This window comes from Pectinophora gossypiella, chromosome 10 (genome assembly GCF_024362695.1).
Source record: "Pectinophora gossypiella chromosome 10, ilPecGoss1.1, whole genome shotgun sequence".
Classification (NCBI taxonomy): Eukaryota; Metazoa; Arthropoda; class Insecta; order Lepidoptera; family Gelechiidae; genus Pectinophora; species Pectinophora gossypiella.
Genome location: NC_065413.1, coordinates 7,859,313 through 7,872,278, shown reverse-complemented (window position 1 = coordinate 7,872,278; position 12,966 = coordinate 7,859,313). Strand labels below are relative to the sequence as shown.

The window sequence follows — 12,966 nt, the reverse complement described above, 5'->3', positions numbered from 1 at the left end:
TTGCGTATGACAGACAAATATCCTACGTGGATCAAATATCCAGCTTAAGCTCCCTTAACCAAGTCTCTGCTGCATCCGTCACACAATGCAGCTCGCCTATACCACCTGGGAACTAAAACCACTTTATTACCTATTTGTATTTTACTTTGAACACATACATACATACATACATAAACTCACGCCCGTAATCCCTAATGGGGTGGGCAGAGCCACAAGTAATCAAAGACAACTTGCAGCCACTGTTGATACGAAGTCCGAAGTCCTAAGTTACTTTGAAATTCCTTAAAAATACTAACGGATAATCCGAAATAATTTATTATCAGTATCCGTAACTGTATCCGGTATAATAATCATTCTTAAATCCGTATCCAATCCGTATCCGAAATTTCATATCCATAACATCCCTGCCTATTACTTTTATTTTCAACAGATACGTCGGTAAGCGGCTCAGTCCTGCACTTAGTCAAAGTCTCCCGCCTTCATATGGGGCCGTACCTGTGCATCGCCAGTAATGGAGTGCCACCTTCTGTCAGCAAACGGGTCATGCTTGTCGTGCACTGTAAGTAATGATTCATAATCATACACACATCAACTTAGACATTTCTTTATTCCTATCAAGGTAGAGCAACTAACCAATCCGCAGTGGAGCAGCGTGGTGGAGTATGCTCCATACCCTACCTTGATTGAGGGGAGGCCTGGTCTCAGATGTGGGACGTATATAGCCTGTTTATGTATATATGTATCAAGGTACTTAAGTTGCCGCGGAGCGAGGGACTCTTTTTAAAAAGCAAAAATTGAATTTTGAATTTAAACTTTTAATGCGTACTTTACAGTGGTCAACTTAAGACTAAACTTATGAGCTAGTTCTATGATCTAAGAAAGCTATGAAAACAACAATACCTCCCGGTAGTTCAGGCTTATCTATAGCTGAATGCGCAGGACGGATGTTGTTCGTCTGCGCCGGAGGTCTGGGAATGCGCTTCATACAATACTTAGAAAGCTTACGTCGGGACTCTTACAGTACCCGCGGTAGGTCCGGAATACATAACTCCTCCCTCCATAAGATTGGAATTATCGGAGGGGTGGTTTTCAGTCCTTTGATGATTCCGATCTGATAATATGAAGTTCTTAAAACGTTTAAATGAATATATGAAAATACTTAAAATTATGATTACATAGAGAAGTAGAGTCCCTATACTAATGTTTCTTGCGTTCACTACACTTCCATATGTGCTCACTTCACTAACTAATTCACTTTCACTATTTTTCAGGACATGGGACAGGCTTTGCAGGGTCTGTAAATCTATTTCATCCAGGTTAAGTGGTTTCTTCGAGACGACTGGCTTTGACGTCGACAGTGATGGTAGATCAATTATTGGAAGTTTCTCGTATAAAACGTTGCCCGCCTTCGATCGGTGTTGTTTCAGAGTTACATTTTGGATTGTTATTTCGCAGGCGTCTTCAATGGTAAGTATATAGGTTCCTTCAACATATGTTCTAGTGACATCCTCTCCACATTGTGACGTCATTAGAGTAGCGGTTTTGCAGTAGAATATCCAACGATTTGACTCTATTGGCTGTAACTTGAATTTTGTTATATCCACGTGAATAGGGGAACACATGGTGGTATTAATGACGAACTTCAGTAGATCGGTGATGCAGACATCTTCCATAGTCGGCGGAACAATGGAGTCTTCATGACACATGAAGATGCTTCTTTCTATTTCCAGGCAAGAGTGGGAGAGCGACAGAGCTTTCGACTGATTCACAATAAGGTAAGGATATTTAGGAATTATTAGGGTAGTTAGATTTAGGTTATCTGTTACAGGTAATGACAAGACTCGATAATAATGATAACTCTCGGATCTGACTAACGGAACTTCAATAATAAAGGTAATCTGATTTTCTTTAGAAAACGCTTTTAACTCTACACATTGTTCAATTCTTATCAAATTATTTAACTCTACAGGATAAACCAATTTATCAGTTAATTCTATTTTCCTAAGTACAGTCATAAATTCATCGGTATCAATAATCGATTGATGTAAAGTTCCTACCTTACTAAATGCAACGGCAGTTTCAATTTCGTCCAGCTTTATGTAGAGCATTTGGAAGTTATGTAGGAAAAGACTATAGACATGAATAACTTTATTTATACTTTGGCTTGTCTGGATTGATTCATTTAGTAATATTTTCAAATCGTGTATTTCTTTATCGAGCTGGATAAAATTGTTCTTCGTAGCATTTGTTACATTTGCAACAGATCCCATAATTTCGGTTATCAAGGCGATTTTCATAGAGACACTATGTTGTTGTTGTTGTAATTTACTGATCTGACTATCGTACCTTATTGCGTCTTCGTTATCTAAGTTCCCCGTTAAAACTTTAATTAGTGAACCTATTGGGTTTAACAGTCCTCGTTTTTGTCTGACAGAAGGAATAAGTTGTCTAAACTTTTGTATGGTTATGTTTTTTATATGTTCAGTTTGCACTTTAATATCAGTGCATTCGGAGGTAATGTTTTGTTTAAAGTAATGTAGCACATGTTCATTTAGATCCGCAAGTCGATTAACATTGAGCTCTAAATCTTCATATACAAGGTTTAAATCTAATGTCTTAAAAATTAACCATTTGTCGTAGGTAATAATGGCGCGTCCCTTTCTCACAGGAAGTATTCCAGGGTTCCGTTCAATCTTCTGCAGTTGAAGGGCCTGGCTCTGGCTCTGGATGCTCATTACCAGCAGCACGGTCGCGAACCTGTGGGGGCCGTCGAATATCCTTAATAGTTACCTTAGTTTCGCGGTTCCTAACATGGATGGGTACAGTGTTCCTAACTATATTTCCAGATACTATTGCCCTTTCAAAACGTGGTTTGTCTTTGCTACGTCTAGTGTTCACTCCTTTGATGTAAACTGTCTCTCCTTCGTCTAAGTTAATGTTTTTCTCACCTCCTCGCTTTTCCCTAATATTTTCCTTGTGGTCTATCATTTTCTCTGTTAGGTACTTATATAAGAATTTTGTTCGGTTCGCATGATCGTTGATTAGTTTTTGGGTGTAATGTTTATTAAAGTCTACATCAAACGCGTTTGAGGAATCCGTGTGTCCTAATACTACCTCGAATGGGGTTAATCCAGTAGTAGAGTGTATTGTATGGTTGTATGCCATGATAGCATACGTCATGACGGAAGCTGCGTCGGTAAGTTTTCGCTCATACTTTGCGATACGATAAATTTCTAAAATGGTAGAGTGAAACCTCTCTACTATTCCCATGGAATTTGGGTTGTGCGGAGTTCCGATATGAAGGTTTATTTTGTAGAAACATAAGGTTTCTTTCAAAAGGGTATTGTTAAACTCTGTGCCGGGGTCTACATTTATAATTCTAGGGGTACCGTAATAAGAAAAGTACGAAATTAATGCGCGTACTATTTCAGGGGTGTTTTTGCTTGGGATAGGGATAGCTTGTCCCAGTTTGCTGAAAGCATCTACTATTGTGAGGAAGTATTGTCCTTCTATAGAGAATACATCCATAAAAAGTTCTTGAAACGGTTTATTCTGAGTTTGCGTTAACTGTAATTCCGGTTTGAAGGGTTTCCGATCGTATTTAAGTTTTTTGCATGTTTCACAGGAATTGATAATAGCGGTTACTGTAATGTCCATATTGTTCCAATAATAGACACGTTTTAATTTCATTAAAGTTTCTTTTATACCACGATGACATGTAGAGCCCTCATGATATTTCAGCACTATCTGTCTCTGTTCTTCTTCATTTTCAACGGTTATTACTCTTTTGGTACACTCCATGAGATGTACAGCGCCCTTCTTGAATAGGGATATAAATGCCTGTACAAACTGTTTGCGATGAATTTCACTCTCAAAGTAAATGAATTGTTTTATTTTGGGTCTTACATAACCTTTCAGGAATTCTTTTACTAAATCCGGTCTATTCAAAGGTAAGGTTACTTCAATTATTCTTTGCTTTGAATTTGACAAATTATTAATTGATGTTTCATTTCTGTTCCAGGTATAAACCAGTATCTGATTGGGTTTGCTGTCGATCGCTTCGTTCAAGATGGGGATTCCATTGGTATCAATATCGCGTGCGGAATGGATTGTATCGGTGTTACTATTAGTGTTTTCAGGGATTGTAATGGTACTTTCCGATGGTGAGACGATTGGGAATTGGGACTCCAATTCGTTGTGTCCCGCCCTTGGGGTCTCGCTTCCATCGTCCGATGAGAGTTCTATTATATCATCTGTGTTTACTTGCTCATTACGTCGATTTTGGGGTCGGCTTCCTAGTCTGACTACTTCGTTTACCACGTCATCCAAGTAGGATCTGAGTCTATGTTCACTTTCGTCAACATTGACTCGCATGGATTCCGAATCGTTACCTACTGCGTTTACCCTTATTCTGGATAATGCATCAGCATTGTTATTCTGTTTTCCTGCTTTATATACGACATCGTAATCAAACTCTGCCAAACGTAGTTTCCAACGAGTTAATTTACTCTTGGTTTCTTTCATGGACTTTAACCATGTTAGTGGGCGATGATCTGTATATATGGTGAACTTATTCCCATATAGGTATGGGCGGAAGTATTTAGTGGCCCACACAATGGCAAGAAGTTCCTTTTCAGTTGTGCTATATCGGGTTTCTGCATCGTTTAAAGTACGACTAGCGTATGCGATTGGTTTATCCGAACCAATTGGTCCTTGAGATAGGACTGCACCTATCGCATAGTCTGAGGCATCAGTGGTAAGTACAAAGGGTTTTGTGAAATCTGGAAATTGTAGCAAAGGGGCATTTACCAAAAGCTCCTTACACTTTTCAAATGCGTTGATGTATTCTTGATTGATCTGAATCCGATTTCTTTTCTTTAAACAGTTAGTGAGTGGGCGTGTTAATTTGGAAAAATCTTTTATAAACTTTCGATAATATCCGACTAAACCAAGAAAGCTTTTAATTTCTGTAGTTGTTTTTGGCAAAGGGAATTTCAAAACGGCTTTAATTTTGTCATCGTTTGGTTTCAAACCATCCTTAGTTATTACATGGCCTAAATAGAGTACTTCTTTACGAAGAAACTCGCATTTATCAAGTGTGACTTTAAGATTTGTTGCTCTTAATCTTTCGAATACCTTTTTTAGCTTTTCTAGGTGTTCTTGTAGGCTGGATGAATAGACGATTATATCGTCGAGATACACCAAGCAATGTAATCCTTGCAAGCCACGGAGGACATTGTCCATTGCTCGCTGGAACGTCGCGGGTGCGGTTTTAAGACCGAAAGGCATACGGGTAAATTCGAAATGACCGGCTTGCGTAGAGAACGCAGTTTTGTGTCGATCCTTCTCGGCTACTTCTATTTGGTGATATCCACTCGCTAGGTCGATGGTACTGAAGTATGTAGATTTGCCTAGTTTGTCAAACAAGTCGTTGATGTTTGGAAGTGGATACTTATCGTCGACTGTGATATCGTTGAGGCGACGGTAATCAATTACCATACGGAATTTGGTTTTTCCAGAAGCGTCTTGTTTTTTGGGGACCAAGTGCACTGGCGCACTCCATGGAGAGTGCGACTCTCGAATAACGTTATCTTTCAATAACTTTTCAACCTGATTTTGAATTTCAAAATTTTGTGCAGGTGGGTGACGATAAGGCCTGATATAAATTGGATCTTCATTTGTCGTGCGAATTTCGTGTTTTACTTGATTTGTAAAGGTTAACGGGATGTCTTCACTGTAGAATATATCTCGAAACTCGTAGCATAATTTTGATATTTTGTCTCTTTCTTCTTGATTCATATGGTCCAGTCTTAGTCTCTGTAAATTTTGTTTCAATAGGTCGTCAACGTCGTAACTATGATCGGTAAAATTTACTATGATCTCGTTCTCTTGGAATGGTGTCACAGGCAAAGGTTTATTAAACGTCACTGTTATGGTGTCATCAGTAGCGTTTTGTATAACTGATGTAGCCATAAAGTCTACACAGTTTACTATTGCGGTTGGCATGCGGACACCTTTGGTGAACTCTATAAAGTCCAAAATTGCATGTCCGTTTTGTAGATCAGTTGGGATGCGAACCCTAGTTTCGGTACGAGGTCCTAAAATCAACTCGTGTGGTGCTTCGTATAGTATGGGTATTTCGGTGTCACGGGTCCGCAGTACTTGGTGTTTCATATCTATGGATGCGTCCAGTTTTTTCAATAAGTCTGAGCCGATTAGACCGTCATAGCGACTATCAACATCGTAGACATAAAATTTTTGTTGTAACTTGCTTTTAAATGTCTTTAAAAGGGGAATTTGTATTACTTCATTATGGCAACTACGGGCATGTGTGCTGATAACCTCGAATGGTTCCAGAATTTTGAATTTTGCAAAAAATTCGTTTGCCTTTTTGGGACTTATGAATGACCTAGAGCTTCCGGTATCGATCATAAATGTAGCGTTAATTTCAGGTATTCTCTCTCTCTCTCTATTTAAGAGCTGCGCTCTTGTCGGTGGAGTAACCGCCATTCCTCTCTTCTTCCCGCCAAAACCTTCACCTCCCGATACGACACGACCTGCACCTTCTAATATGGGGTAATTTTAGTGCATTTACGCAATTTATTCGGATTATTTGAGACGGGGTTTTGTTGAGGCCTTTGATTGAAAATTTTCAGCTGACAAGTCCGTTGGAGTCAATTCACTTTTTTCAGCTTGTTGTTCAAATTCAGGGGGAGGAACGCCCTCGCAGTTCTCAGAAAAATCGTCTTGCGCGGTGAAATAGTTTTCCTCATAGTTGTAATCGTATGGGACAAAGCAATCATCGGTATAGTAGATATTATTATATTCGTCAGGGGAGTCGATCATGAATTGCGCTGTAGCAGTCCGCATCGACACGTCAGGCTCGGGTAATGCACATGCATGTGGTTTCTGAGGTTCAGCTTTAGGCATAATTTGATACAAAGGTCGTGTTTGTTGCGGGTTATTAAAGTTTTGCCTATACCACGGATGATTCATTGGGAAATTAAATCGTGCGTTTTGGTTTGGGATTCCAAATCTGAAATTTTGTTGATTAGGGATACCGAATTTAAAATTTTGGTTATTAGGTAATCCGAATTTAAAGTTATTTTGGTTGGGGATACCGAATCTAAATCCTTGATTTTGGTTCGGGGGTCGATATCCAAACTGGGGTTTTGGTGTGAATCCGAATTTATTAGGTTGGAATTGTTGTGTAAAAGGATTACGGGACTGTTGTGGAAACGGTCCGAATCCAGCACCGGATGGAATGAATCTGAAATTTTGAGCTGTTCTCGTAAATGGTGTTTGTGAAACTTGTGCGGATTGAGTTTTGTTCTTATTTTTCGCGTCGTATTGAAATTGGAAATTTACTTCCTCCGTAACTACGCTTAAGGCGTTCTCGAGCGTGTTAGAACCCTTAAGTCGCACCGTCCTAATGAGGTTCTCGGGCAGATTATACATAAACACATTAAGGCAAGTGTTATTGTAAATTATCATTTTTGCGGCCTTAACGCCTTCATCCTGTAATAGATTCACTTTCGCAAACAAAGTGCTTCGCACTTGTTGGATTCGACAACAAAAATCGTGATACGATTCGCCAGATTTAATTTTCATTGATTCCAATTCGATAGCTATACATTCTTCCGACCTTGGGTCACCGAAATGTAGGATTAATAAATCTTTTAGGGAAGACCAAGTGTTCACATCTTGTCTTTCGCTTAGTAAATGTGCTGCTTTGTCTATTAGTCTGCTTGAAATAGCATGAAATACATATTGCGTTTGGTGTGGATTGTCCTGTTGCTGGGCATATGCCGATAATACATACTCGGCTTTATTAATGAATAAATTTAGCAACTGTGGTTCGCCACTGAATTTTGGAATAAGGCTTAGCATTTCGTTTGGAACAAGAGAAATTTGTTGCGTCATTTTTATCTACTTAAAATATAACACAAGACACAAAATACAATAGAAACACAATAAAAACACAATAAAAATACACAAGTAATACACAAGCAAAATAAGACAATAATATAAATCACTTTCAATTATTTCTTTTCAATTATATTTTATTATTTTTCTTTAGAAAATCAGATCACTTAACTACTTTATGCTAATTATCTAAAACATTCGGCGATTGTGACCAAATGTCAGATCCTATCTAAACTATGCTAGTTGTCTAAAACATTCGGCAATTTATGTCCGATTGTCAGACCCTACCTAAATGAGTCTCACAATTAGCTGGAATAGAAAGGGATAAGACAGGATAGTGAAAAAGTCTACTCACAGACCGCTCGATCCCATTTCCTCCTACTAGAGTTGTGCGTTGCCACCGAGAGAGTACTCGTCCTTGTCTCACGCCGCTTGACCAAAAGTTATTTATTTGGTTCGTAGAATATCCACCGTACTGTAACCCGTGATAACCGAGTTGCAGGTCTTCTGGGTACAGCTTCTTCCAATAGCGGATATCCTACCGGCTGCGCCACTTAAGTTGCCGCGGAGCGAGGGACTCTTTTTAAAAAGCAAAAATTGAATTTTGAATTTAAACTTTTAATGCGTACTTTACAGTGGTCAACTTAAGACTAAACTTATGAGCTAGTTCTATGATCTAAGAAAGCTATGAAAACAACAATACCTCCCGGTAGTTCAGGCTTATCTATAGCTGAATGCGCAGGACGGATGTTGTTCGTCTGCGCCGGAGGTCTGGGAATGCGCTTCATACAATACTTAGAAAGCTTACGTCGGGACTCTTACAGTACCCGCGGTAGGTCCGGAATACATAACTAGGTAGAGAGTGTCACAAATTGCCAAATATTATGGCGACATTCAGTGTTTTCAACTCTCAAACTTTATGTGCTTTTATTATACATATTTGCCTATACTTACGTCTTTTGGTGAAGTTCCACAGCAAAGGTTTCATGGCATATAGGCCAAGCTTATACCGCAAGGCATTTGTAACCACTCTGTATATATTTCATAGTTTTCAACGACGTGTCTGGGATGAAAAACAGCATGGAACATTCTATTTTTGTCTTTTAGCCCCAGTCCGTGCATGGAACTTCATTTATAAACATCCCACAGAATACCATTAGCGTCATATATCATGTCATTTTAATCTGTACTCCGTCGGAATAGAACAAGTTTAAGTTCTAAACGACATGAAAAAGGTATGCGATGGTTATACATTGTTTTGCAAATATAGGCAGAAGTAATTCACATTAGAATGTAATATAAACTTCACCACATTCCTGGCATATAAACATTTAAATGTATATTGTTCTTCTTCTATCACTTCATTGGTCTATAATTATTTGAATTGTTTACTTAGGTATATACTTACCTAACATAATTGAATTATAAGCATTATTTAACTACACTTTTCCTTTATAATAAGTCATAATATTACCGAGATCGCTCTAAGATATGGAAATGGATTCGCTGATTAAGTACGGCTTTAATAATGAAACGAACTTAAAGACCTTGGGAGTATTTAGTGCTACGAATTTACGTTAGCTGTTTCGTGGTGTCGTGAGGCAACAATCAGCATTTGTCGGCTTGCCCTCACGAATACCCGAAACTGAATACTCACAGCCTTGAACAGACAGCCTCATTTCAAGGCTCGTTTGCCTCCCAAGGCACCCTTATTTTGATACTTAATACCACTATCTACTTTAGTTGGAATTCCTCAAATCCTTTTGTTTCAGTTCCGCCGATAATGACAATACAAAACCAGTTGGTTGGAGCGAAGGAGGGCGACACGGTTCATCTCGAGTGTCACTCCGAAGCGTTTCCAAGGTCCATTAACTATTGGACGATAAATGATCAAATTATATCGCAATGTAAGTACCTCATTAATACCCAAAAAGTCAAAAATATTTTTCCAGTACTGAGCTCTTGTTGATTTAGAAACTTAAAAGTTTCAATAAAAATAAAAATTAACCAGTAAAAATTATACTTGCCTTGAAAATGAATTCACTGAAATTCCATTTAAACCTTTATTTATTACTGGAATATATTAATGCTGATTCCAGTACACACCAACTAATTTTATTTTAAGTTATACTGTTTTTTTTATCCGCCGACAAGGAATGGGGCCGATAATCAACAGACATAAATGTATGAACACACGTCCATTTTAGACAGAAATTAAAACAACCCTCTCACACTACATTGGTCAATAACCCGGCAGAATTAAGTCGGCAGCATGTGTCAAATAGGTTGCCTATCAGACACCTATTTGATTCGCCCGGGTTCTTCATTCATTCACACATTAATTTTAAAATTAACAGCTGTCAATAATCCGTCCCTTTCCTTTTCGATAGATAAGAAAATGATAGGTATATCTTAAAATAAAATTAGGAAGCGTCTGTAGGAATCAGGGTCATTGTGCTATTAATTTAAGAAATATAATATGCGTAAATGTAATTTGATATACCACCCAATAGCTATTATTAAAGCGTGGGCACAGAAAACGCGATTAAAAGTGTTAAGTAGACAAAGATTAATACGATAACTTTAAATATTAATAACAACATTCTCTGCCAGCGGACAAAAGGTTCGAGATAATAGCAACGGAGCGAGGTTACGAAGTGGACATGCGATTGAAGATCAAGAAGGTCGGCCGGAACACCTTCGGCACTTACAGCTGTATATCCAAGAACTCGCTTGGAGACACAGACGGGACTATAAAGTTGTATTGTGAGTATTATACGAATGAACACACGGACTCACCTCGCTAGTATGGAACACCCTTATTGCGTTCGTTAATTCACACGGAATATTACGTCTTTTTTTCAGCTTACGTAGGTACAATATTAGTATAATTGCCGCCACATACTACCAAACAATCTATAATTACACTTCGATCGATTGTTGACATCTTCTGACTATTGTAAGGATACTATTGGTTTGTTTAGTTAGTCTATCGATAGCCAACATTGTTCTAAGAAGTTATCACAGTTTTCATATTGACCAAAGGCTTTTAATAGGTACATGAGTACATGAGTGGATCGGAACAAATTCCTTCCTCTTAGTGATTATTAATTAAAAGCTTCACGTTTATTTTCAACACAATGTTATTTAATTACTTTAGATAATAGACATACTTAATATTGTAAGCAAAAACGAATATTTCTCCAAATACACCGCAAATATTCCAGAACTTCTATAACCACAAAGGACAAGAACAATAGCAGTGTAGTAGGTATATCTATTCCCAAGGAAATTCACCACGATAATTCTATTTTCGTCTTCGTATTGTTCTAAGAAGACCTTGGGCACTCATTACGGCAGTAGAAAAGGTTCCGCCTCAGACCTGTACGGTCTTCCGTTCATTACCAGGTGCATCGCGTGCGAATGAGTTTCGTATCCATCACCAGTAGCGTTGTTAGGGTAGGGTGCTGTTGATAACAGCGCAAGGACGCTAGACGTGAAGGGGCGCCAAACGTCACGCCTACTTCCCATTGGGGTAGGCAGACTCCATGTCTTTCTACTTACTACCACTCTTACCCTGACTGACCACACTTTTTCTTCCACTCTCATCAAAACCTTGCACGTTCGCCGGTTTAGACTTACTCTTGAATGCCGAAGTAAGAAAGGAAATACTAAGTTTTAGAGGTGAACTGTTGCCATAATGCGGCAACCACAGTAGATATTCTTGGTCGTAGTGATACAGTGCATGAAATAAGTCATGAAAACCCCAACTTCAACGGGTTGCCGGCCCAGGTTTCCCTCTTTCATACAACATGGCGTCCTTCAAGCGAAGCGTGAGGAAGCACTTACTAGGCCAATAGGTATGGTAGACGCAACTGTATGGTACTAAATTGACGCGACGACCCGATTACTCTAGCCATAGAGGCAGCCAATCAGCTCGCGACACCAAACACTTCAGGACCCCGATACCGACCCCGCCGGCGCGGTCGGCTACTTCCCTCAATCAGCGCTAATCGCTATCGACCCACTAGGGTCGATTAATTCTTTCAAATATTTTTTTCTCTCAGACGACGCCCTGAACCGAGGTTCGCGCCCAACTGCGCACCCTCAGGCCTGTTGTCTTAAACGTTGTACCGGGTGAGAGCCTTCAGCGCTCCCCATTTGTCCGGCCAATTGACTCATTGCAACTGATAAATTATGGCTTCTCTATGCTCACCATCAGGCATGGTCGAGCCAACATATTTGGCCATTACAAAAAAAAACTTCAACAAAAAAACTGAGGTTTAAAAAGCCGCGCATTTTTATTACTACATTCTACATGTACTTATAAATAGGTAAACAGAGAGGGAGCGTCGGTAGAAAAACCGCCCAGGGCACCGGTAATGCCAAAACCGGCACTGTCCATCTGTCTAGTTAGCTCCTCACTGCCGAAATGTAGAGCGGCGAATAGTAGCCTCAGGGTGAACTGTTTATATAATATGAGTGTAAAAAAATGGTATCTGACCGTATTTTGTTTTAACAATACTTAGTTGAAGAGTCAATGTGGTCTTGTGGTACAGTTATGAGCTTTTTTTTTTTTTTTTTTTTTTTTTTTTTTTTTTTTTTTTTTTTTTTTTTTTTTTTTTTTTTTTTTTTTTGACGTGACTTATTGTAGATTTGCCGCAGATGGCATTAACTACTTGGCCGGACAAATGGGGAGCGCTGAAGGCTCTCACCCGGTACAACGTTTAAGACAACAGGCCTGAGGGTGCCCAGTTGGGCGCGAACCTCGGCTCAGGGCGTCGTCTGAGAGGAAAAATATTTGAAAGAATTAATCGACCCTAGTGGGTCGATAGCGATAAGCGCTGAATGAGGGAAATCGTCGACCACGCCGGCGGGGTCGGTATCGGGGTCCTGAAGTGTTTGGTGTCGCGAGCTGATTGGCTGCCTCTATGGCTAGGGTAATCGGGTCGTCGGGATCGTATATTACGTCCTTCGGACGCCGATACTTTTCAGTACCGTCCCTAAGCGGGATGTATTCGGAAGCCGCAACTACCAGGG

General features: G+C 39.4%; 1 protein-coding gene across 1 annotated transcript in view; it reads left to right on the top strand.

Annotated features, from left to right (window-relative positions):
* The window catches only part of LOC126370388 (lachesin-like), a 55,919-nt gene that overhangs the window by 34,992 nt on the left and 7,961 nt on the right, over positions 1–12,966 (top strand). Inside the window, exons 5-7 of the mRNA XM_050015225.1 lie at positions 431–559; positions 9,699–9,833; positions 10,540–10,692. Coding sequence (XP_049871182.1) covers positions 431–559; positions 9,699–9,833; positions 10,540–10,692 — 417 coding nt within the window. The remainder of the gene's footprint in view (positions 1–430; positions 560–9,698; positions 9,834–10,539; positions 10,693–12,966) is intronic.